General features: G+C 40.6%; 1 protein-coding gene across 1 annotated transcript in view; it reads left to right on the forward strand.

Annotated features, from left to right (window-relative positions):
- The window catches only part of lonp2 (lon peptidase 2, peroxisomal), a 106,267-nt gene that overhangs the window by 1,028 nt on the left and 82,410 nt on the right, over positions 1-22,829 (forward strand). The window contains exons 2-7 of the mRNA XM_043706924.1: positions 6,358-6,583; positions 10,443-10,574; positions 11,790-11,912; positions 14,071-14,252; positions 14,891-14,985; positions 20,263-20,521. Of these exons, the coding sequence (XP_043562859.1) occupies positions 6,358-6,583; positions 10,443-10,574; positions 11,790-11,912; positions 14,071-14,252; positions 14,891-14,985; positions 20,263-20,521 (1,017 nt within the window). The remainder of the gene's footprint in view (positions 1-6,357; positions 6,584-10,442; positions 10,575-11,789; positions 11,913-14,070; positions 14,253-14,890; positions 14,986-20,262; positions 20,522-22,829) is intronic.

Genomic DNA, 22,829 nt, shown 5'->3' on the forward strand with positions numbered 1-22,829 from the left:
CATTGCTTGGGCCACTTTTGGAACACTGCGTTCAGTTCAGGTCTCCATGCTATAGGAACGATGTTATTAAACTTGAGACAATACAGAAAAGATTTACACGTATGTTGCTGGGGTTCAAGGTTTTGAGCAATAACGAAAGGCTGAATAGGCTGGGGCTGTTTTCCCTAGAGCCTCCGAGATTAAGGGGTGACCTAATAGAGGTTTATAAAATCATGAGAGGCATGACTAGGGTGAATAGCCAGTGCCTTTTTCCCAGATTAGAGGAGTACAAAACTAGAGGGCATAGGTTTATGGTGAGAGGGGATAGATATAAAATTGACCCTCGGGGCAACTGTTTCACACACAGGGAGGTATGTGTATGGAATAAACTCAGAGGAAATGGTGGAGCTGGTACAATTGCAACATTTAAAAGTTATCTTGATTGATACATGAATAGGAAGGTTTAGAGGAATATGGGCCAAATACTGGAAAATGGGACTAGATTAATTCAGGATATATGGCCGTCCATGCTGATTCTGTAATTATCTACTTTTGAACTTCGGTTTCAAAGATTTCAATGATGGGATTTGAATACACAATATTTGGGGTAATTGTGGTCCAGTATTATGCTACCATATCTGTAATCAAACCTGCTATTATCTGTAAAATTTCTAATTAATATACCTGATATTTTGAACAATCTGAGGATTACAAAGCCAAATATATCTCTCATAAATTTGGTCTGTCATAGATAACTTATTTGTCATCAGTTCATCTTATAGTTGGATCTCATGTTTTATATTTATGTTAAGGTATGTTGTCCAATATTTACTTACAGTAGGATATAGTATAGGAGGAAGAAAGCCATTGGAAAGGATTTAACTTTTTTCTTTAGATGTTATTTAAGCAATAATTTGAAACTGGGAAGTCAGATCCAGGAGGAGGGTTTTAGAACGAAAGATACAAAAATATTTAAAAGTAAGGGTTGGGAAATCACATATATAAATAAAATAAGTTATAAGTGTGAAAGTGAGATCTATTGCCTCGTGTTCATAGCCATCTCTCTCTTCTCCTCTAAGAGGCTACTCCTTCCCCCAAAAGTCCATTCCCCCGCTGCAGTAAGGTGAGGAGGGGCATGGCTGTTCTCTTGTCTTAATACCCTGTTGGTCAGTTGCAACAAGTGTTTTTTTTTAAACAGATAGCTATCGTACTTCAATTAAATTAGTTAACAAGATCAAAAATGGAAGAGAACCATTTCCAAGATTTTCTTGAGTAAAGAGGGTGGAGTTTTATTACCAATGCCACCCCCCAAAAGAAGGTTACAAGAAATGTGCACAAGACACACAATGAACTTCCCCTCTCTCGGTCCTGATGAAGGCTCCTGCCCGAAACATCGACTCTGATGCTGCTTGACTTGCTGTACTTTCTCAAGCTCCACATTTTACAAAGAAGCTGGGGGTGTATGTCTACAGACATGAAGATAAAGGCACTTGTAGTTTACAGTTTACTAGTGTATCCGAGTTGCAAGAGTGAAACCCAAGTCCCAGTTACTTGGCTTTTGTCACGTTAACTCAGAAGTGAAGAAGTTTGCAGTGCCCATAATCAGCCAATATTATTTTTTTATTCCAAATTGTTTTTTTCATTGCTACTGATTTATTAAGATTGAGAGTGAAGAGTTTCCAGTATCCTTGCTCCCCACTATTTAATAGTGAAAGAAGTGAGTGTTGACAGTGAAGAGGAATTGAACAGGAATTGTTTTGTGACATTGCATGAGAGACAAATGTCTTGCAGAACATTGAGGGAATGCAAGCATTAGGAATTATTTTCCTTCCACTTGAGAATACTTAAAAGGCCTTTATTTAATATCTGTTCAGAAAGGTAGCATCTGTGACAGTGAAGCTGTCAAAATGGCACTGATGCCTGTATTTGGGTTTGGACTCATTAACTTCTGATACACAGAAGAGTGTTTCAAACTGAGCCAAACCTACATGTAAAGTCCTAGAAATAAGGAAGCAATGAGAAATGCCAAAGCGAAAGCTGAACAGTGTATAATGAGACTGTATATAACAAATAACTGTATAATGAGACATGACAGCCTATAAGAGAGAAACAATTTTGATTTGATTTATTATTGTCACATGAATCGAGATACAGTATTGGCGGCATGGTGGCTCAGTGGTTAGCACTGCTGCCTCACAGCATCAGGGACCCGGGTTCAATTCCAGACTCGGGTGACTGTCTGTGTGGAGTTTGCACATTCTCCCCGTGTCTGCGTGGGTTTTCTCTGGGTGCTCCGGTTTCCGCCCACAATCCAAAGATGTGCCGTTCAGGTGAATTGGCCATGCTAAATTGCCCAGTGTTAGGTGCATTAGTCAGAGGGAAATGGGTCTGGGTGGATTAATCTTTGGAAAGTCGGTGTGGACTTGTTGGGCCAAAGCACCTGTTCCCACATTGTAAGGAATCTAATCTAATCTATTGTTTTGCATGCTATCCAGGCAAATCATACTTTACATAAGTACATCAGGGTAATAGGACAGAATGCAGAATTTAGTGTTATAGCTTTGGAGAAGGTGCAAAAAAAGATCAGCTTTAATATATGAAAGGTCCTTTGGTACCAACAGACCAAAATCTGTTGGTTCATGTTTTCAAACCTTTGTATCTTCTGCCTGATGGAAGAAGGTAAAGGAGAGTATAACCGGGGTGAGAGATATCTTTGAATATGTAAGCTGCTTTCCCAAGGCAATGGGAAATGCAGAGTCAATGGATGGAAGGCAGATTTGCTTGATGGAGCTGGAGCTGCATTAAGAGCTTTCTGTAATTTCTTGTGGACTTTGGCAGAGCAGTTCCAATACCAAGCTGCGATGCGTCCAGATAAGGTGCTTTCTATGGTTTAGCTTTAAACAGCGGAAAGAGTCATTGTGGACATGTTGAATTTCTTTAGCCTTCTGAGGCAGTAAAAGCGCTGGTGTGCTTTCTTGACCATAGTGTTGACGTACATGGACCAGGATGCATTGTTGATGATATTTACTCTTAGAAACTTGAAGCCCTCGACCATCTTCCCCTCAGCAACACTGATACAGGCACAGGTGTGTCCTCCGCATCGCTTCCTGAAGTCAATGACCAGTTCCTCTGTTTTGCTGACATCGAGGGAGAGATTGTTGACTTTCCACCAGGCCACTCATCTTGTTCCTATACTCTCTTTCATTGTTGGTTCAGATCTAACCCACTTTGGGGGTTCATCAACAAACTGTTAACGGAGTTAGAGTTGAATTTGGCCACATGGTGTTATACATATATAAGGAGTTTAGTGAGGCACTGAGTATGCAGCCTTGCAAGAGATCAATGTTGAGGATTATCATGGAGGACATATTCCTATCCTTACTGATTGCGGTTCATGGGTCAGGAAGTCAAGGATCCAGTTTCAGAGGGGTGAGCACATTCCTAGCTCTGAGTTTGGAGATGGGTTCGGTTGGAATTATAATGTTGAAGTTGGAGCTAAAGTCAACCAATAGGAGTATGATGTATGTGTCCTATTATCCAGTTGTTCCAGGGGTGAGTGTAGGGACAGGGAGATAGTGTCTGCCATTGACCTGTTGTGACTCTAGGAAAATTGTAGTGGATCAAAGCAGTCTGGGATGCTGGAGCTGATGTGTGTCCTGACTAACTTCTTGAAGTACTTCATGTCAGAGCCAATGGGTGCAAGTCGTTAAGGCACACTGTGTGATTTTTCTTTGGCAATGGATGATAGAGGTCTTATTGAAGCAGGTGGGACCCTCAGCTCGGAGTAAGAAGAAGTTAAAGGTGTCTGTGAATACTCTCACCAGCTGGTCCACGTAGGATCTGAATGCATGGCTGGGAACTCCACCCGGGCCAGTTGCTTTCCATGCATTCACTCTTAAGCAGGCTGATCCGACATCTGTGGCAGTGACTGTGGGTACAGGTGCACCCGAGACCATTGGTGAAGGTGGCATCATTTCACTGACCTTCTGTTCAAAATGGACATAGAATGCATTGAGCTCAATAGGGAGGGATTGCGTTGTTGCCAGCGATTCTATTTGACTTGGCTTTGTAACCTGTTGTATTATATAACCCTTGCAACAATCAAAGTGTGTTCATGTGGTTGGTCTGGGATTCTAGTTAGTCGAGTTTTGTCTCTTGGCGTCCCTGATTTCCTGTACAGGTCAGGGTCATCTGACGTAAACGCCTTGAATACGGACTTCAGTATCTGGTGGATCTCCTGGTGTTTCTGTGGTTTCCGGTTGGAGAACACTCAGATTAACTTTTTTGGCGTGCAGACCTCTACACACGTACTGATGGAGTCTGGTGCAGTAGTGGCATACTCATTTAGATTGGCCACCGAGTTCATGAATATGTACGAGTCCACCAATTCCAAACAGTTATGTAGAAGTATATCCATCACCTCAGACCAGCCCTGTACAACTTTCTGTATCAGATTCTCACATTTCAGTTTCTGCTTGTAAGCCGGGAGAAGGAGCACAGCCTGTGGTCTGATTTTCCAAAATGAGGATGGGGTACAGAGTGGTAGCATTTTTGATGGTCGTGTAGTAATGGTCGAGGGTGTTTGGACCTCTGGTGGGACAGGAGACAGGTCGATGGTATATTGGTAGCACACTCTTGAGGTTGGCCTGGTTGAAGTCACCAACCACAATAAACAAGGCCTCTGGCATATTCTGTCTCAAGGCTATTTGTGGCTGTGTATATTCCATCAATTGTACTCTCCTTTTCTGCTTGGGTTGGGATGTAAGCTGCTGTCAGGATAGCAGAAGTGAACTCACCACAGCGGGCAGTAGGACCGGCACTTCACCGTTAGATATTATAGGTCCGGGGAGCAGTAACTTGCCAGAGTCGTTAGGTCTGAGCACCAAGAGGTATTGATTAGGAGGCAGACCCCTTTGCCTTGCCTGAAGACGCCATGCAGTCCAACCGTTGAATTGAGAAGGCCTCAGGTGGTAGGGAGTAAGCCTTGTGTTTGTAAAATAGAACATACAGCAGCCTGCCAGTTTCCTTGATTAGATTAGATTAGATTAGATTAGATTCCATACAGCGTGGAAACAGGCCCTTCGGCCCAACAAGTCCACACTGACCCTCCGAGGAGCAACCCACCCAGAACCATTCCTCTACATTTATCCTTGATTAATGCACCTAACACTACAGGCAATTTAGCACGGCTAATTCACCTAACTTGCACATCTTTGGACTGTGGGAGAAAACCGGAGCATCCGGAGGAAACCCATTCAGACACGGGGAGAATGTGCAAACTCCACACAGACAGTTGCCCTAGGCAGGAGTTGAACCCAGGTCCCTGGTGCTGTGAGGCAGCGTTGCTAACCACTGAGCCACTGTGCCGCCCCTTAGTAGGTGAGTCTAGCTTTAAACTCATCCGGCTTGTTTTCAACAGCTTGGACATTTGTCAGGAATATGGTGGGGAGTGGTACTTGAAACCATGTTATTTCAGTGTTGCCTGCAGGCCAGCATGTCTTCCATGCTTGCTGGGCTGCTTTTGGTCTGGCCTGGGAGTCAATGTGTGTCGTCTGCCATTCCAGAAGGTGTGAGGCTGCATCCGGTGGGGTCCTGGACCCATGTTGTGGCCTTGAGTGCTCTGGAGGGTCTTGTTCTTGGTATGGTTGGGCCACTAAGTCGGGCCTCCACGAGGTTAGCTAGGGCTACAGAATTGGGTCTCTGGTGTTCAGGTCACGCTTTTGAAACAGTAGTAAGTGGTTGGTCTCTCTATCGAGGTCGCAGTTCCAGCGTCAGCAATAGGGGCCCATCATTTCATGCAACCGCACACTTCAGGAGGTCCAGGTCTCTGTTAGATCAGTTCCAGTCTGGTCAGGGGGTTTGGTTGTTCCTGAATGTGAAAGGATCACCAGACCTAAAAGATTTAAGAGAGCATTATTAGTAATTCTGACAGATTTAAAATTGAGATTTAAAAGAGTAGAATGATTATAATAGAGGTAAGGAAACAATCTGCTGGGAACAGCTCTCAAAGAGTCACCAGGCTTTCTCTGCCACTTTGCCTCTCACAATTTTACAAAGTTCTATAAGGTGAACTCCTCAGCCTCCGACACTTCAGGGAAAAAAAGCCCTGCTCTATTCATCCATTATAACTCAAACCCTTCAGTCCATTCTTTTCGAAAATGTAACGTCTACTGATGTTTGGAGAGTAAACTACCTGAATTTCTCCTTTTGAACTACTATGTATCCTCACTTCCCGATTATTGTTTTGATTTTATTTGGTTCCCTTACAATGATCAACTTATAAACAGGGACCTGAATCTCATATTGTCATATTGTTTTTTATAATTAAAAAGAATTAATTTGTACTCTAATTTGCTGACTTTTTTTCTCCTATTGTAGGATTGGCACAGCTGGTATTGCTGTACAAGTCGTGGGTAGTAATTGGCCGAAGCCACACTATACTCTGTTGATCACAGGTCTCTGTCGGTTTCATATAGTTGAGCTGCTGAAGGAGAAGCCTTTTGCAGTGGCGGAAGTGGAGCAACTTGATCGGCTGGAGCAATACACAGAGGGTATTGGAGAGCTGAGTGACCTTTCACAGCAGTTCTACAAATATGCAATACAGGTTTGAACTATTTCATAAATACAATCTCCATATCATTTTAGTGACTCAGTCACAGTTTGAATAAAGACGTTTGTCTACTTAGCAGAATATAGAATTACTCATCCCAATAAACTTTGTTTTGATTACTGTGATAGAGATTTGTTACATCCAAAGTTCATCCAATGATACTGTGCAAAGGAGTTTCTCGTCTATGTTTCAGAATTTAATCTAATCATCATAAGAGGATAAATCACTGGTGTCTATTCCCTTAATTTTAAATATTAAGATGTTCTCTTCTTTCTTATCTAAACTATTCAAGAAAGAGGACATTTTAAGTAGAGCTACTGTTTTTTTGTGTAAAACACAATAATGGATCTGTTGATAAATGAGACCTATAGTGTTGAGCCATATGTTTTGTAATAGATTTCTTTCCAACTCTTTAATCTTCTTGAGTGTAGAACTTATCTCCCCATAGCTTTCTTCATGTATGAGATAGAGGAAATTCAGGACAGTGGGAGTGAGCTAGAGCACCAAACTTTTATGCTACGTGAAATAATGACAGGAGGAGTTTTAATCACCTCACTTTCCAAAGGATAGGTGGGTTTGATGTGTTTGGGCAGTAAAAAGATTTTACATTTTCTAACTGTACTCAATCCCAGAATAGTGTAGGCAGCTAACCTACTCTTAGGATATAGTGTGGGTCTGAAGTCAGCCAAGTCTTTTAAGGAGGCTGTGTGCCTGCAATTTTAATACAATTTGTATTTTTAATATATTAAATCCTAGAGGTAAAACATGAGATGAACTGCGTCCATGATCTATACACGTCCACCATGCCTGTGCTAACCATGATGCCTTTCTAAACTAATCCCATCTGCCTGCACATGGTCCATATCCCTGTATTCTCCTCCTGTTCATGTATCTGTTTAAACACCCTTTTGAACCTGGCTGTATCTGCTTCTACCATCTCTCTTGGCAGTGTGTTCTAGTGACCTACCATCCTTTGTGTAAAAAACGCTTTGCTCACATATCTCATTTTCCTTCTCATCTTAAAACTATGCCCCTAAGTATTTGATATTCCCATCCTGGGAAGAAGACTCTGACCATTCACTCTATCTATGTGTTTCATAATTTTATATACTTCTGTCAAGTTGACCCTCAGTTTCTGACACCCAAGTGAAAACAATCTACGTTGGTCCAAACTCTGCTTATAGTTAATACTGGACAAGTGCAGCTTCAAAAACACTCAAAGTTCGACACAAGGACAAAGGAACCCACTTGATTCTTACCAGATCCACAAACACCACCGACGGTAAGCAGCAGTAGCGTGTACTGTCTACAAATGTACTGCAGAAATTCACCAAAGATCTTGAGGCTGTACCTTCCAAATCCACGGTCACAAAGGACAAGGGCAACAGATATATGAGGGCAACAGATATATGAGGACACCACCTGCAAGTTCCCGTCGAAGCCACTCACCATCTTGACTTGGAAATCTATCAGAAGATACATTTCAGAAAATATATTTCCAGGTCTGCAATTTCCCCCCATGTGGTCAACAATGCCCTCAAGCGCTGTTCCTCCACTTCTCACACCTCCGCTCTTGAATCCCACCCCTCCAATAAGGATAGAACCCATCTGGTTCTCACCTTCGACCCCACCAATCTTGAATACAGTGCATCATCCTCTGCCATTTCCACCACTTACAGTCAGACACCACCACCAGAGGATATTTCCCTCTCACCCCCATCAGCATTCCGCAGAGACGATTCCCTCTGTGACACCCTCATTAGGTCTACACTCCTCACCAACCCACCCTCCACTCCTGGCATCTTCCCTTCCCGCCATAAAATGTGTAAAACCTGTGTCCACACCTTCCCCTCACCTCCATCCAAGGCCCCACAGGATCTTTCCACATCCGGCAGAGATTTTCTTGCACATCTAAACACCTCATCTACTCTGACTATTGCTCTCGATGTGCTATCCTATACATTGGGGAGACAGGATACCAACTCGCAGAACATTTCAGAGAATATCGCTGGAACGGACACACCAAGCAACCCCACCGCCTTGCATTGGCCACATGAACTGCCCCACCCACCCTGCCAAGGACATGCAAGTCCTCGGCCTCCTCCATTGCAAGATCCTAGCCACCCAACGCCTGGAGGAAGAATACCTCATCTTCTGACTTGCGACAGTCCAACCACACAGCATCAATGTCGATTTCACCAGTTTCCTCATCTCCGCTCCCCCCACCTCATCTCAGATCCAACCCTCCAACTCGGCACCATCTTCTTGAACTGTCCTACTCGTTCATCTTCCTTCCCACCTTTCTGCTCCATCTTCCACTCCGATCTATCACCATCACCCCCATCTGCATCTACCTGTCTTTCCCACCCCCCTCCTCCTATTTATCTCTTAGTCCCTGCCTCCCCACATTCTTGGTGAAGGGCTTAAGCCTGAAACGTCAATTATCCTGCTCCTCGGCTGCTGCCTGACCAGCTGTCTGGCACCACACGTTTTGACTCTGATCGCCAGTGTCTGCAGTCCTCACTTTCTCCTTGGAAATATATCACCATTTCTTCACTGTCGTTGGTTTAGATGAAACGTCAATTATCCTGCTTCTCGGCTGCTGCCTGACCAGCTGTCTGGCACCACACGTTTTGACTCTGATCGCCAGTGTCTGCAGTCCTCACTTGGAAATATATCACCATTTCTTCACTGTCGTTGGTTTAGAATCCTGGATTTTTCTCACTAAGCACATTGTGGGTCAACCTACATCATGTGGACTGCAGCAGTTCAAGAAAGTAGCACACTATCACCTTCTCAAGGGAAACCTAGGTTTCGCAATAAATGCTGGTGAGCCAGAGATACCCATTTCCCACAAGTAATTTTTTTTAAAAGTCTTACACATTTGTAATATGACTTGTCAACCAATGAAGACAAGCATGCTATACCTTTACCACCTTATCCATTTGTGTTGAAACTTTCAGGGACCCCAAGATCCCTTTGTGTATTAATGTTCCTGCTATTTACTGTATACTTTCCTCCGGCCATACAGTATACTTAAAATAATGCATCACTCACGATTGCACAGATTAAACTCCATCTGCCATTTCTCAGCCCAACCTCCCAACGGATCTACATCCTACTGTATGCTTTGATAACCTTCCACATTATCCACAACTGTCAATTTTCATGTCACCTCCAACTTACTAATGAGACCATCTACAGTTTCATTCACGTCATTTATATAGATATATTACAAACAAAGGGGTCCCTGTTCTGATCTTTGTGGAACACCACTCGTCACAGACCTCCAGTCAGAAAAACACCGCTCTGCAACTGAAACATACAGTCACCTCAACTCCACCAGTAATTGGCCGGCCAGCATTCTCTCTCTGCCCCCAGCATTTTAGCAAAATTCAAATTCCTCTGTAAATTCAAATTCCTCTGTAATGCCAGACTTGTTTACTTCCTCCCATTCCTGGCAACCCCCCCAACCAATCCTGTGTTGCGTTCCAGCCCGATATTGATAAGCCCATCAATCTGACTGGCAGCCAGGGAATAAGCCTGAAATATCTACAAGATGTCAAGTCAGTAAACTCTGAGATAAGCGCAGGAAACCTGTAGTTCTGGCTTACTGCTTCATGAAAATCATCCATCCTTTCTCTCTTTGTGTTTACAATTTTCATTAGTGCTAATATATTTGAAAAATTTTGAAAACTCAAATGTTGTTTTCAAAAAAGACGGCAGAAAAATGATTTTGATTTACTGAATAAATCTTTGATCTTGAGAAAGCTTGTCAGAATCAAAAAGTATGTGATCCATCTCTCTCATTGCAAATTTATGAAGTAACAGATAATTCCTTAAATGTTTGCAGTTGGTGGAGATGTTGGACATGTCAGTACCAGTAGTTGCCAAACTAAGAAATTTGTTGGATAGCCTTCCTAAAGAAACGTTGCCTGATATCTTGGCGTCAATTATCCGCACAAGTACAAATGAGAAGTTACAGGTATGACTGCTTATACAATTCCTAAATTTCAACTCTAAATTTTAACTGTGCTTCTGCATTGTGGAACAATTATAATTTTAAATGCTAACACAATTTTTCCTCTCCAAACTCTGCTCTTTATGTTATTAATCACAGAATCTCTAGAGTGTGAAAAGAGACCAATTGGTCTATCGAGTCTGCATTGGCCCTCTAAAGAGCATCTCTCCCAGACCAAGCCCCCACCACCCTTGCCCTGATACTCTGCATTTATTAAGGCTAACTCAACTAGCCTACACATCCCTGGACACTATGGGCAACTTAGCATGACCTATCCACTTAACCTGCACATCTTTGGACTGTGGAAGGAAACCAACACCTGGAGAACATGCAAACACCACACAGACAGTTACTTGAGGCTGGAATTAAACTCTGGTGTCTGCTGTTGTAAGGCAGCAGTGCTAACCACTGAGCCACTTAGTTTAAATGAAAATCACCAAATGATCTTAATGCAGTATACAGGGGTTTCTTTGGGTTCTTGTGTGTTGCTAGTGTCCCTGTCTCCTAGCCAGAGACCTAGATTGAAGTCCTACCTCCTCTAGAGGTGTAAAATAACATCTTTGAACAAGTTGATGGAAAATATATTTCAAGGGGTTGGCCAGGATAACAATTAAGAGATTTGTTTTACCTGTCTGAAGGATCTAAAACACAAGTACAGCTGTAGGATAAAGGATTGATCATTTTGTGCAGTCTCGAGAATTGTCTTCACGGAGATGAATGTAAGTTTTTAGAATGATTTGCCACAGAGGTCTCTGCCATTGAGTATATTCATCTTGGTTTTTTTTGATCTCTTAGGGAACCACAATAAAGTGGATTGAGACAAAAGATCAGCCATGATGGTATTGATGGCTCGACAGGTGTGAGGCACTTTGTGCTCTACTGATGCTTCTATCTATTATGTCCTTGTGTTCAAAATCTGTTTTTTGTCACAATGGCCACAATTGACAGAAAGACTAGTTTTGCCAATTGTAAATTAAATTTAAATATTAATAACTTCAAAGTTTCTTTAATAGTAAGTTTAATATTTTTGTTAACTCAACATGAAATACATTGTAATTTGAATTTTTATTAGAGCATTGCTCCTGGAAATTGTGGTTTTAGATCTGTGGATGTAACTTACTAAAATTCTTCAATAATATCTAATTTTCTTTCTGTTCTCATCCTGTCTCTGATACACAGATACTTGATGCTGTTAGTTTAGAAGAAAGGTTTAAAAAAACCATACCATTGCTTGTTCGGCAAATTGAAGGACTAAAATTACTTCAAAAAACTCGGAAGTCCAAGCCAAATGATGAGAAAAGGGTAGGAATGGCTTACTGTATAACATTATATTCAGATATGTAATCCACTTCTATCGTCAGGTGTGAATAATAAAATCAATTGCTGTTGGAGACCATATACCATCACAAGTTATATTTCTGCTTAAACAAAAGTGCTATATAATATACTGATTGATAATGTAAATGCTATATTCATGTTGGCTTTGGCTTGATCAAGAATCTTGTTGCTCTGGACTCTAAGCATTCAGTGCTCCTCTCTATTCCTTGAGCATCCCTCCCCATTAAAACAAAAGTGGAGAGGTAATCCTACAGCATGCTTAAGCATTACATTAAAATAAAGCATGTCATACTATAATACACTGAAAATAAACTGCTCCAGTGTTTGTATACAGTATTCTGCACAGAGTATCTATTGCCAATAGGTGACCATTGACCACCTGTGCACGTGCAGGTGGCAGTAGTGAAGTCACACTACTGAAACAGAGGAGAAAGTGAGGTCTGCAGATGCTGGAGATCAGAGATGGAAATGTGTTGCTGGAAAAGCGCAGCAGGTCAGGCAGCATCTAGGGAACAGGAGAATCGACGTTTCGGGCATTAGCCCTTCTTCAGGAATCTTTTTTTTTTGTTTGTTGGGGTTGCAACGGAGTGAGTGGAGGGCTGCGCGTTCCGAGGGTGAGAGGTTGGAGTGGGTGAGAGGGGTGGGGGAGTTCAGGTGGCGGTTAATATCGGCAGTTGGCTACTGAAACAGAGCCTTCTGGCTACTCCCCCCATGATAGGGTGTTTATAGGGTTTACCATTTCGCTCTGTAAATGGCGCAACAAGTGAGGTACTGAGGGTTCTTTCTGAGTGTATCTCTAGCTCACCAGTTTTCAACCTCATTTCAGAGGGTCTGCTTGAAGGATGCATTAACATTTCGGTGCTGCAAGTTTAATAAAACCACTTGTTTTATTAATCTACAGTCTGATTAGTCAATTCTGTCATACTGTAATATCATTTGATTTCATTGAGCACATGCTTCGGAGTTTGACTGCAATGCTGCGTTTACAAAATACACAATCACTGTGCCATCTATAGTGGTGGCATTGGCAATAAACACAGCCATTCTGTGTCATGCTGAGTTTTATTGTGGGCTGCCTGTTTAGTTTGGGCTACTTGTTATGACCCATGTAGGTCTATTGATTTTGTTATTCCTATATCTGTTTCTGAGAGTAAAATAGTACGCCCAGGAATCCATTTCAGAGTTATCCTGGTTTCTTCCCTATTTAATTTTATACATGGATAAAAATAGGAAAAGCAGTTAAGATTATCAAAAATAGGAAGTATTTACAATGTTTGAAAAGGAGACCCTCAATCCAGTTTGAGTGAATATGGAGCCAGACTTTAAATTCCCCCTCACATTTTTCTAATATTAAAGACAGAATGTCTTCCATTATCTTGTGTACTATGCTGACCATATAATTTCTGCAGAGACTGTGGTCTGTATTATGGTGTCTGTATTCTAGTACCTGGCCTGTTCTGCTATTTTCCATCAGCTGTTTCTCCTAGGATCCTTCTCTTGTATACTATTTGACCTAACTTTTAGCCATCTAGCTAAAGATTTCCTTCTATGGCCCTGTGTCAGTTTTATCTTGATTACGTTTTAATGTAAAGTGCATTTAGTAAGTCTCTTATAAAAGTAAGCTGTTTGCTTTTTGAAAATGATTTTTGTATTTTTTTATAATGACATTTCAAAAGCACATTTTCAGTAATATTTGGGAATATTTTGGTGAAAACAGGAATTCTTCTGTCTTTATTCAGAGGAACTGCATTCTTTATCCCAGTAACAATTATGTATCAAACTGTAGTAATGATCTCTGTTTGTGCCTTACCAAGAACTGTAACTAATTTGATTGAAGGCGTTTACCTGTATATATTCCAAGTATGTACACTTTGGAGTAAACATTTGAAAATCAATTTGCCTTTGTTACGTTGCCAAAAGAATTGCTAATGTAGTGGCCGGAGGTGTTACAAGTTCAAATTACACAAAGTTACAAATGTTTTTAAGTTCTAAATATAACTTACACAATTGTGATGTTCCTTGAGCTGGTTATCCCACATTAAAGACACTGTTTACTTCTAAGTTGTTAAACCAAATGTTAGAGATTATGTTACACTTATTAGAAGTATTATACAATTACTAGATTGTGGCCATCCGATCTATTCGGAGAAACAATCAAATTCCTGGAAGACCATTGCATTTGGATGCAGTTGAAGAGGAGGATGATGATGAAGATAGTGATGATATTGTCATGTTGGAAAAGAAGATTAAAAATTCAAATATACCGGAGCAGGCAATGAAAGTTTGTATGAAGGAGGTCAAAAGGTGCGTGGTGATGGTTAACAAATAGCAGAAACCTTTTTGTTCTTCCAAGTGTAGCTACAAATACATAGCACTGGCTTGGTGCAGTTTTTTTTTAAAAGTTAACTTTCTGATAGGAACTTATTACATTTGATTTTTTTTTATATTCTAGGAAAGGTACACAATAATTTAGATTATTCTATTGAATTTTTTTGCTGTTACCAGAACAGTTCCAAAATGTGTGACAGAGTAGCATATACTGTCAAGGTTAAATGTTTTGAGCATCTTGGTGGTGATGTTCTGTTTGTAAAACTAAGTAATGATACTCACACATGTTTCAAAACAATATTCCGATTTGGAGGACTTTGGCAGATATCAGCACTACCAGTGGTACAAATTAATTAACGGTCTGTTTTCAGATTCCATTGTGGTGCTCTCACATGTCTTTCTATGTTTTGTTTTAAATTAATGATTTTGTTTTTGTGATCATTGTCCATTGCTGTTCTAAATTCCTCCCCAGGAATATTAAATGTTTTGTTATTTGGAAATGTTTTCTGGCTGTTTTTTGTTGGCGTGAATCATTTCTGCAGTCAGAAAAGTGACTCTAAAACTCCACATCCTTGTTCTTTTCATTTTTTAAAAATGAGGTTTGCCATTTGCAGGTTAAAGAAGATGCCTCCATCAATGCCAGAGTTTGCTTTGACCAGGAATTATCTGGAACTAATGGTGGAACTGCCTTGGAATAAAAGCACAACAGGTCAGAAACAATTCTGTGATCCAGAAGAAAAGAAAAGTGGATTAATAAATGGTCATGGAGCTCAAATGATCTCCTTTGTAAGGAGGGGACAGTATACAGAGGAACCTCCATTATCTGAATGACACGGGCGCAGAGTATTTTGTTCGGATAATCGAATGTTCAGATAATCGAATGCCGGATAACACAGTTTAGCCAAGCGTTGGGACCTTGTGATCTTGCCGGATAATCCGAAATTTGGATAATCAAGGTTCCTCTGTATATTGTAATGAATATTGCAGTGTCTGCTGAAGTCAGCAATTGTAGACAACTGTGTATGCATGCAAATTCAGAAACACATGCACACAATTCCAGATCTACTAGGCCATCATGAAAAATTATGATGTCATACACAACATGTATGTGCTGACATCAGCAGATACAACCTAGAAATTATTATATATGTTTATGCAATGCTAAATATTGCTTTAAGTCCCAGTACTTGCATCTCAAAGCATTTTTTCTTTTCTGAAAAAGCAGGTCTGTAATATTTTTGTGTTGGAGGGCTTTATATTTGAGATGCCACCTGTTGTACGTATGGAATACAAGTTCTGTTTTGAAGAAAGTCATTGCCAGGTGACTGCACTCTTCACAGAGCAAGGTTCTGGTCCCCATTTGACCCTGACAGTGGAGTCCCAATTAACTAATAGTTTGGCCCTAAAAATAGCAAATGAATAAATGATGTGTTGTTTTTGTTCTTGGTAATGTTGTTTGAGTAAAAAATAATGTTGATCTGGAAACCAGATGGACTTTATAGTTTTATTTAGATTTCTAAAACGTAAACTTGCACTGGAAAACAGGATCAAAGCTCTCATCCAAAAGATGGCACTTCCCTCTGTATAACAGTCCTCACAACTGCACTGAAATTGTCCATTTAGATTGTGTTCCAATTTATGGTTGACTGGACTTCAAATCAAGCTGGCAATTTATATTTATAACTGCATGTAAAGTCAGACTTATTAATTAATTTATAGTTTATCTGAGGAAGTTTATCTAAGAAAAGTACTTTGTGTACTCCCAGAGGTGATAAGAGGCTTGGCATATGATGGGATGGAGATCCCTTAATATTTTATTTTCACTTTAACATCTGTCCATTTCTTGCAATCATTCCATCTGGCTGTGATAATTTATTTTCCATTTTCAATCACTTCGGCTCAGGACTCTGCAGTGTAATTGGCTGGACCACAAGGATTTGGGAATCGTGATTCATAGAGTCATAGATTTGTACAAGGTGGGTCCATGCCGACCAGATATTCTAAATTAATCTAGTCCCATTTGCCAGCATTTGGCCCATTTTCCTTTAAACCCTTACTATTCATATACCCATTAAATGTTGTAATTATACCAGCCTCCACCACTTCCTCTGGCACATATGCTCTACCCTCTCCGCGAAAAGGTTGCCCTTTTAAATTTTTCCCCTCTCACCTTAAACCTATGCCCTCTAGTTTAGGACTCCCCATCCTAGGGAAAGGACATTGGCTATTCACCCTATCCATGCCCCTCATGATTTTATAAACCTCTATAAGGTCAACCCTCAGCCTCTGACACTCCAGGGAAAATAGTTTGGCCCTAAAAATAGCAAATGAATAAATGATGTGTTGTTTTTGTTGTTGGTAATGTTGTCTATTCAGCCTCTCCCTCTAGTTCAAGCCCTCCAAGCCTGGCAGAAATCTTGTAAATCTTTTCTGAATCTTTTCAAGTTTCACAGTATACTTCCTATAGCAGGAGGACAAGAATTGCAGTATTCGAAAAGTAGCCGAACCAATGTCCTATACAGCTGCAACATGACCTCCCAACATACTCAATGCACTGACCAATAAAGGCAAGCATACCAAATGCCACATTCAATATCCTGGCTACCTGGGACTCCACTTTCAAGGAACAATGAACCAGCACGCCAAGGTCTCTTTGTTCAGCAACTCTCCCCAGGACCTTGCTATTAAGTGTATACCTGCCCTGATTTAACTTTCCAAAATGCAGCACCTCACATTTATCTAAATTAAACTCCATCTACATGCTCGAAGAGGTCCTTGAAGAGGAACGAACCTAGGGGTTGTGCATTCCTTGGTGGTGGTCATCTGTTTGAAGCCCTGCAAAAATTCCTTTAAAAGTATAAGCCACTGGAACTGCGATGGGGGTGTGGACAAAGTTTTTTTTCTTCTTTTGGTCAAAAAACTCCCCCTCACACCCGGGACATGCAAGTCCTGGGCCTCATCCACTGTCAAACCAAACCCACCCGCTAACTGGACAAAGAACACCTCATCTTTTGCCTCAGGAGCCTCCAACCACACAACATCAACATCGAATTCACCAGTTTTCAAATCCCCCCCCCCCCTCATCCCCGGTTCAAACCTCCAAATCGGTACCGCACTCTTGACCTGTCTTACCTGTCCATCTTCCTTCCGAACTATCATCTCTACCTTCCTGACCAACCTATCACATCCCACCTTTCGCCTTCTCACTCTCATATGGGCAGCACAGTGGCACAGTGGTTAGCACTGCTGCCTTACAGCGCCAGAGACCCGGGTTCGATTCCCACCTCAGGCGACTGACTGTGTGGAGTTTGCACATTCTCCCCGTGTCTGTGTGGGTTTCCTCCCACAGTCCAAAAATGTGCAGGTTAGGTGAATTGGCCATGCTAAATTGCCCATAGTGTTAGGTGCAGGGGTAAATGTAGGGGAATGGGTCTGGGTGGGTGCGCTTTGGCAGGTCTGAAGGGCCTGTTTCCACACTGTATGTAATCTAATCTAATCCCCTATTTACACTCAGCCCCCTCCCCCTCCACATTCCTGTTGAAGGACTTATGCCTGAAACATCAACTCTCCTGCTCCTCGGATGCTACCTGACCTGTACTTTTCCAGCATCATACTTTTTGACTCTGTCTTACTTTATGCAAAACAAAGTTTAGTGTGTGAAAATGTGGGGCTGTGTACAGCTGAGGCAGATTGCCACGGCATTCACAAAAATGATCAAATTTATTTCAAAGAGAAATATCAATGATCTGGGCTTCTAAGCTGCTGCGGATGTTTAAATTCTACAGCAGCTGCTACTTCCCATTCCTAAATGTCAAACTTCAACTCAGATGTGTTGTTAGTGCCAGGAGCTCATGGCAGTATTAAAACTGGGCTCATTGCTGGACAGCTGGTGGGCCTGAATCCTACCACACTACATCTGTGGTATTATCCTTAGAGGAAAATCCAAAATAGTATTCTCTGTAGGAAGAAAGGAATACATTATCATCATTTTCAAGAAAGAACAGGATTTTATTTTCTTCATTTCTATCCATTTTTCAGATTATCTCCACCTTAATTACTAATTAAGATTGCTATCTTCTGTGCTTCAGATCAATAATATTTATATTTGATTTCCAAAACCTCATTTTAGAAGGCTGGAAAGTAACTCCTTGAGGTTATGTTTCATCTGATAGATTGAAAATTAGTTCAGGCTTGTTATTTCTCCTTCATTTTTGCTTCAATTTTATTATATTTCATTACTTGTTCCTAATTATAAGTTTCATGTGTTACCCGGAAGTGATTATGCTTTTCTTGAGTAGGTGTGATGTGAAGATTGTGAATTAGTATGGCCCCAATTCCCTGAAAGATCCCTTATGCCACCTCTCAATCCACTCTCCCTATTTGTAATCATGTGAAATGGCACTTAAGATACATCATCAGAGCACAGATAAAAGCATGTTAGTATTTTCTACATTATGTTTTCAACATTCCATGTTTTATTTGACATTTTATGTTTTCAGCCAACCTTCCACATTTTGTCTTTTCTCATTTTAATTTTTTTCCCATGCTTTTCGACATCTTGGCTGTTTGCACCTTCTTATATCCTTTGCCTTTTGTATGACTGATTAAACTTTTATGATAACAGATGTTTGCTTCTCAAGTAAACAATTCAAGTTATTCTGAATTGATAAGGATAAACTTACATTAAGCCTGTCATAAAAATTAGTACGATTCAAGCATCTTGGGGATTTGCTATAAATACATGGAGGAAAAATGTTGAGTCTCACAGTTGGAGTATTCTGGAAAAAGTTTTGACATTCATATAGATTATGTAATTTGTAATCGGTTGATGCAATTGCATTCATATTTGCTGGAATGTAATTATTTAAGTGGCTACAGTTGTTTAATTGTTCATGGGTAATCTGGAAGATGGCATGAAATTATTTGTGGTGGAAATCTATATTTGTGTAATGGACTGTAACGCTGCTGTTAATTGTTGCTTTGTGTTACAGTGTTTATGGGTGACGATTTCTCAATAATTCTCATTGCTTCATTTACTATATCTGCATTTTATTGGCTTTAGAATAAAATAGTTCATAATGTATTTGCCAGATTACACAAAATATACAAAATATTATAGATGTATTCTTGTGAAATATGGTAATGTTTCTGATGTTTCAGTGTAGTCTGTTTCTTTGGGCCCTTTGATCTGGATCTGTCCTTTTTCAACATTGCTGCCTTGCACACAGTTGTTACTGTAGTTATGTTTGTTTACCAAATTTAATGGTTTGGACTCCTTCACTAAATTTTCTTTAGAATTATGAATGTTGCAGTGGATACTGCAGCAGGACCACCTTGAGAACCAAGTGACTTTAATTATAGATATGTATCTGAAAAATAATAAGTGGTAAATATTAAAAGCAGCACGTACCTACGCCACAACCCTAAGAATACACAGAACTGTTTATTTGCACTACATCAATAATATTTGGGTTTTTTCAGATTCTAGCATTATCACGCATTTAGTTTTAGTGTCAACTGGCTTCAAAATCACTTTACATCACAAATAGGCTGGAATAATTAACTGATGACATCAGGTGAAGAAGCCATTTTAGCTTTGCCAGGTATTGGAGAAAAGGAGAAGGGATAATATTATTACTGTTACGTTGCTGCCAAAATGCACCTGAAACAATGGACTGAATTTTACTAGAAATTTGGCTAAATGTCGGTTTTTCATGGAGTTTCATGGTGAGTTCTGTTTGAGCTAGATCATGAAGTTCTCTGTTGGTTGCCTCATTATGTATAATGGTGCCTGTATGATGCACTATGGTGAACTCATCATTGGTGTAAGTACTTGAAAATCCTATATCCTGTGATAGTTTTTTTCAGGGGCATAGTTCTTGTAATGAAAATAAATTGGAATATAATTTACTATGGTAAATTGCATTGTAACATATTCTATGTCTATTGACAATAAATGATTTGGTTGGTTTTGATTGGTTTACAGATCGCTTGGATCTTCGTGCTGCAAGACATTTACTTGACAGTGACCATTATGCGATGCAAAAGCTCAAACAAAGGGTGTTGGAGTACCTTGCAGTTAGACAACTTAAAAACAACCTGAAAGGACCCATCCTCTGTTTTGTGGGACCTCCTGGTGTGGGCAAGACCAGTGTGGGAAGATCAATCGCAAAGACCCTCGGCAGAGAGTTTTACAGGATAGCACTGGGTGGAGTCTGTGATCAGTCTGACATTCGTGGTCACAGGTATTTATACTATAGATATTTAAATATCTTCCTTGTTTAAAATAATATTTAGAACTTTGGGCTTGTACATTTTAAACCCCTTTGGTGAAATTCTGATCAATGGAATAATGGGCGGCATGGGGCTCAGTGGTTTGCACTGTTGCCTCACAGCACCAGGGTCCCAGGTTCAATTCCAGCCTCGGGCGACTGTCTGTGTGGAGTTTGCACATTCTCCCCGTCTCTGCGTGCGTTTTCTCCGGGTGCTCCAGTTTCCTCCTACAGTCCAAAGATGTGCAGGTTAGGTGAATTGGCTATGCTAAATTGCCCAAAGTGCTAGGCGCATTAGTCGGAGGGAAATGGGTCTGGGTGGGTTACTGTTCGGAGGGTCGGTGTGGACTTGTTAGGACGAAGTGCCTGTTTCCACACTGTAGGGATCTAATCTAACCTAATTAGTCATTCATATTCTTTGACATTAGGTCACTTATGCATTGCTATTTCTTTTTATATATTTCTCAATTGGTATATTTGGATCCCTTTTAGTATTTAAAATATTTTCATTTTACTACAAAACATAAGACCTTTCTGTTTAGACGAGATACTTTCAAAATTCAACTAATTTGCTTTGGAACAAACAATCTCTTGCTAGCCATGTTTCTGAGCTGGAAAGAGAATATCATTTAACAAGACTTTTCATGAAAATTGGTAAAACTGATTCCAGAACTCTTCTACATCTTAAAGAAGTAAACATTGTTTGCTACTAACATGAACAGAATCCTAGTTATATATAATCAAAAAGAGTAACCAGATTAGGGCATACAACCCATGAGCCTGTTCCACCATTTAGTTAGTTAGCTCTTGATACCATTCCCAAACAAATATCTATCAATCCTGGTTTTCTGAAGAGTTTCAAATATATTTTATGTTTTGTGTGCAAGTCCTTTCTGATTTAGTTTCTCAATGGCTTTGTTGTAATTTTAAGATAATGCCCCTTTAGTCTGTATTCTTCCACCGGAACAAATCCTTACCCATTGAATACCGATAATATTTTAAAGATGGCAATTAGCTCACCCCTCGGGCATCTGAATCCAAAGAAAGTACAAATCAAAGCTATGCAACTGTCCTTAGTAGGTTTTACTTAGAGACTTGGCATTCTTGTGAATCAAACTGTTCATGTTTAAGGCCTCTATTACATTTCAGAAATGAATGCGGTGTGAAATAACTCCTCAGAAGCTGGTATGTCATCATCAAGTCACTCTCTGTTTATATGTGGAGAGTCCTTGAAACTGATCCAGCTTCCTCAGAACCAGGTCTCAGAATGAACAGAACCTCAGAGTCATAGAGCTGTACAGCATGGAAACAGACCCTTCGATCCAGTTGTTCATTCCAACCAGATATCCTAAATAAATCTAGTCCTGTTTGCCAGCATTTTTCCCCTATTCCTCTACACCCTTCCTATTCTTTTCCCCATCCAGGTGCCTTTAAATGTTGTAATTGTACCAACCTCCAACACTTCCTCTGCAGCTCATTCCATAAGCGTACCACCGTCTATGTGAAAAAGATACCCCTTGGGTCCTGTTTTGAATTTTTCCCCTCTCACCTTAAACCTATGCCCTGTAGTTTTGGACTCTCCCACCCGGGTCACCTCTGACACTCCTGTTTATTTATTTATTTATTTTTTTCTAACACTACGGGCAATTTAGCATGGTCAATTCACCTGACCTGCACATCTTTGGACTGTGGGAGGAAACCGGAGCACCCGGAGGAAACCCGCGCAGACACGGGGAGAACGTGCAAACTCCACACAGTCAGTCGCCTGAGGCGGGAATTGAACCCGGGTCTCTGGCGCTGTGAGGCAGCAGTGCTAACCACTGTGCCACCGTGCCGCCCGACACTCCTGTTTATATCTGTCAGCCAGGGCTCCTTGATTCAACCAGATTAACAGCCCAATCAGGGAACTCATTTTCTGTGAGGTCTATCTGGCTGACCTCATCGTTACAGTGTTCGAAATGGGATCTGATAAAATCTCTGTGCAACTGAGGTATCACATCCTCACCATTTCTATTGAGCTTCTTTAAGATAAAGATCAATTTTCCTTTTTCTTTATTCTTTATTTTTCATTCTTGTAAACTTGTGTTTAGTGAATGGTTTTTTGCATACTTTCATAAACCGTTTTGCTTCTCTAGATCTCCTACCTTTTAAGAATTATAGCATGATTTTCCTTTTTTGGATCTGCAGTGAATGAGCTCACACTACTCTGACAATGAACTGTAATTTTTGCCTGCCTTTTACGTTTGTCTATGCCTTAACATAATTTTCTGCTCCTGTATAC

Source organism: Chiloscyllium plagiosum, chromosome 17 (assembly GCF_004010195.1).
Source record: "Chiloscyllium plagiosum isolate BGI_BamShark_2017 chromosome 17, ASM401019v2, whole genome shotgun sequence".
NCBI classification, from domain to species: Eukaryota; Metazoa; Chordata; class Chondrichthyes; order Orectolobiformes; family Hemiscylliidae; genus Chiloscyllium; species Chiloscyllium plagiosum.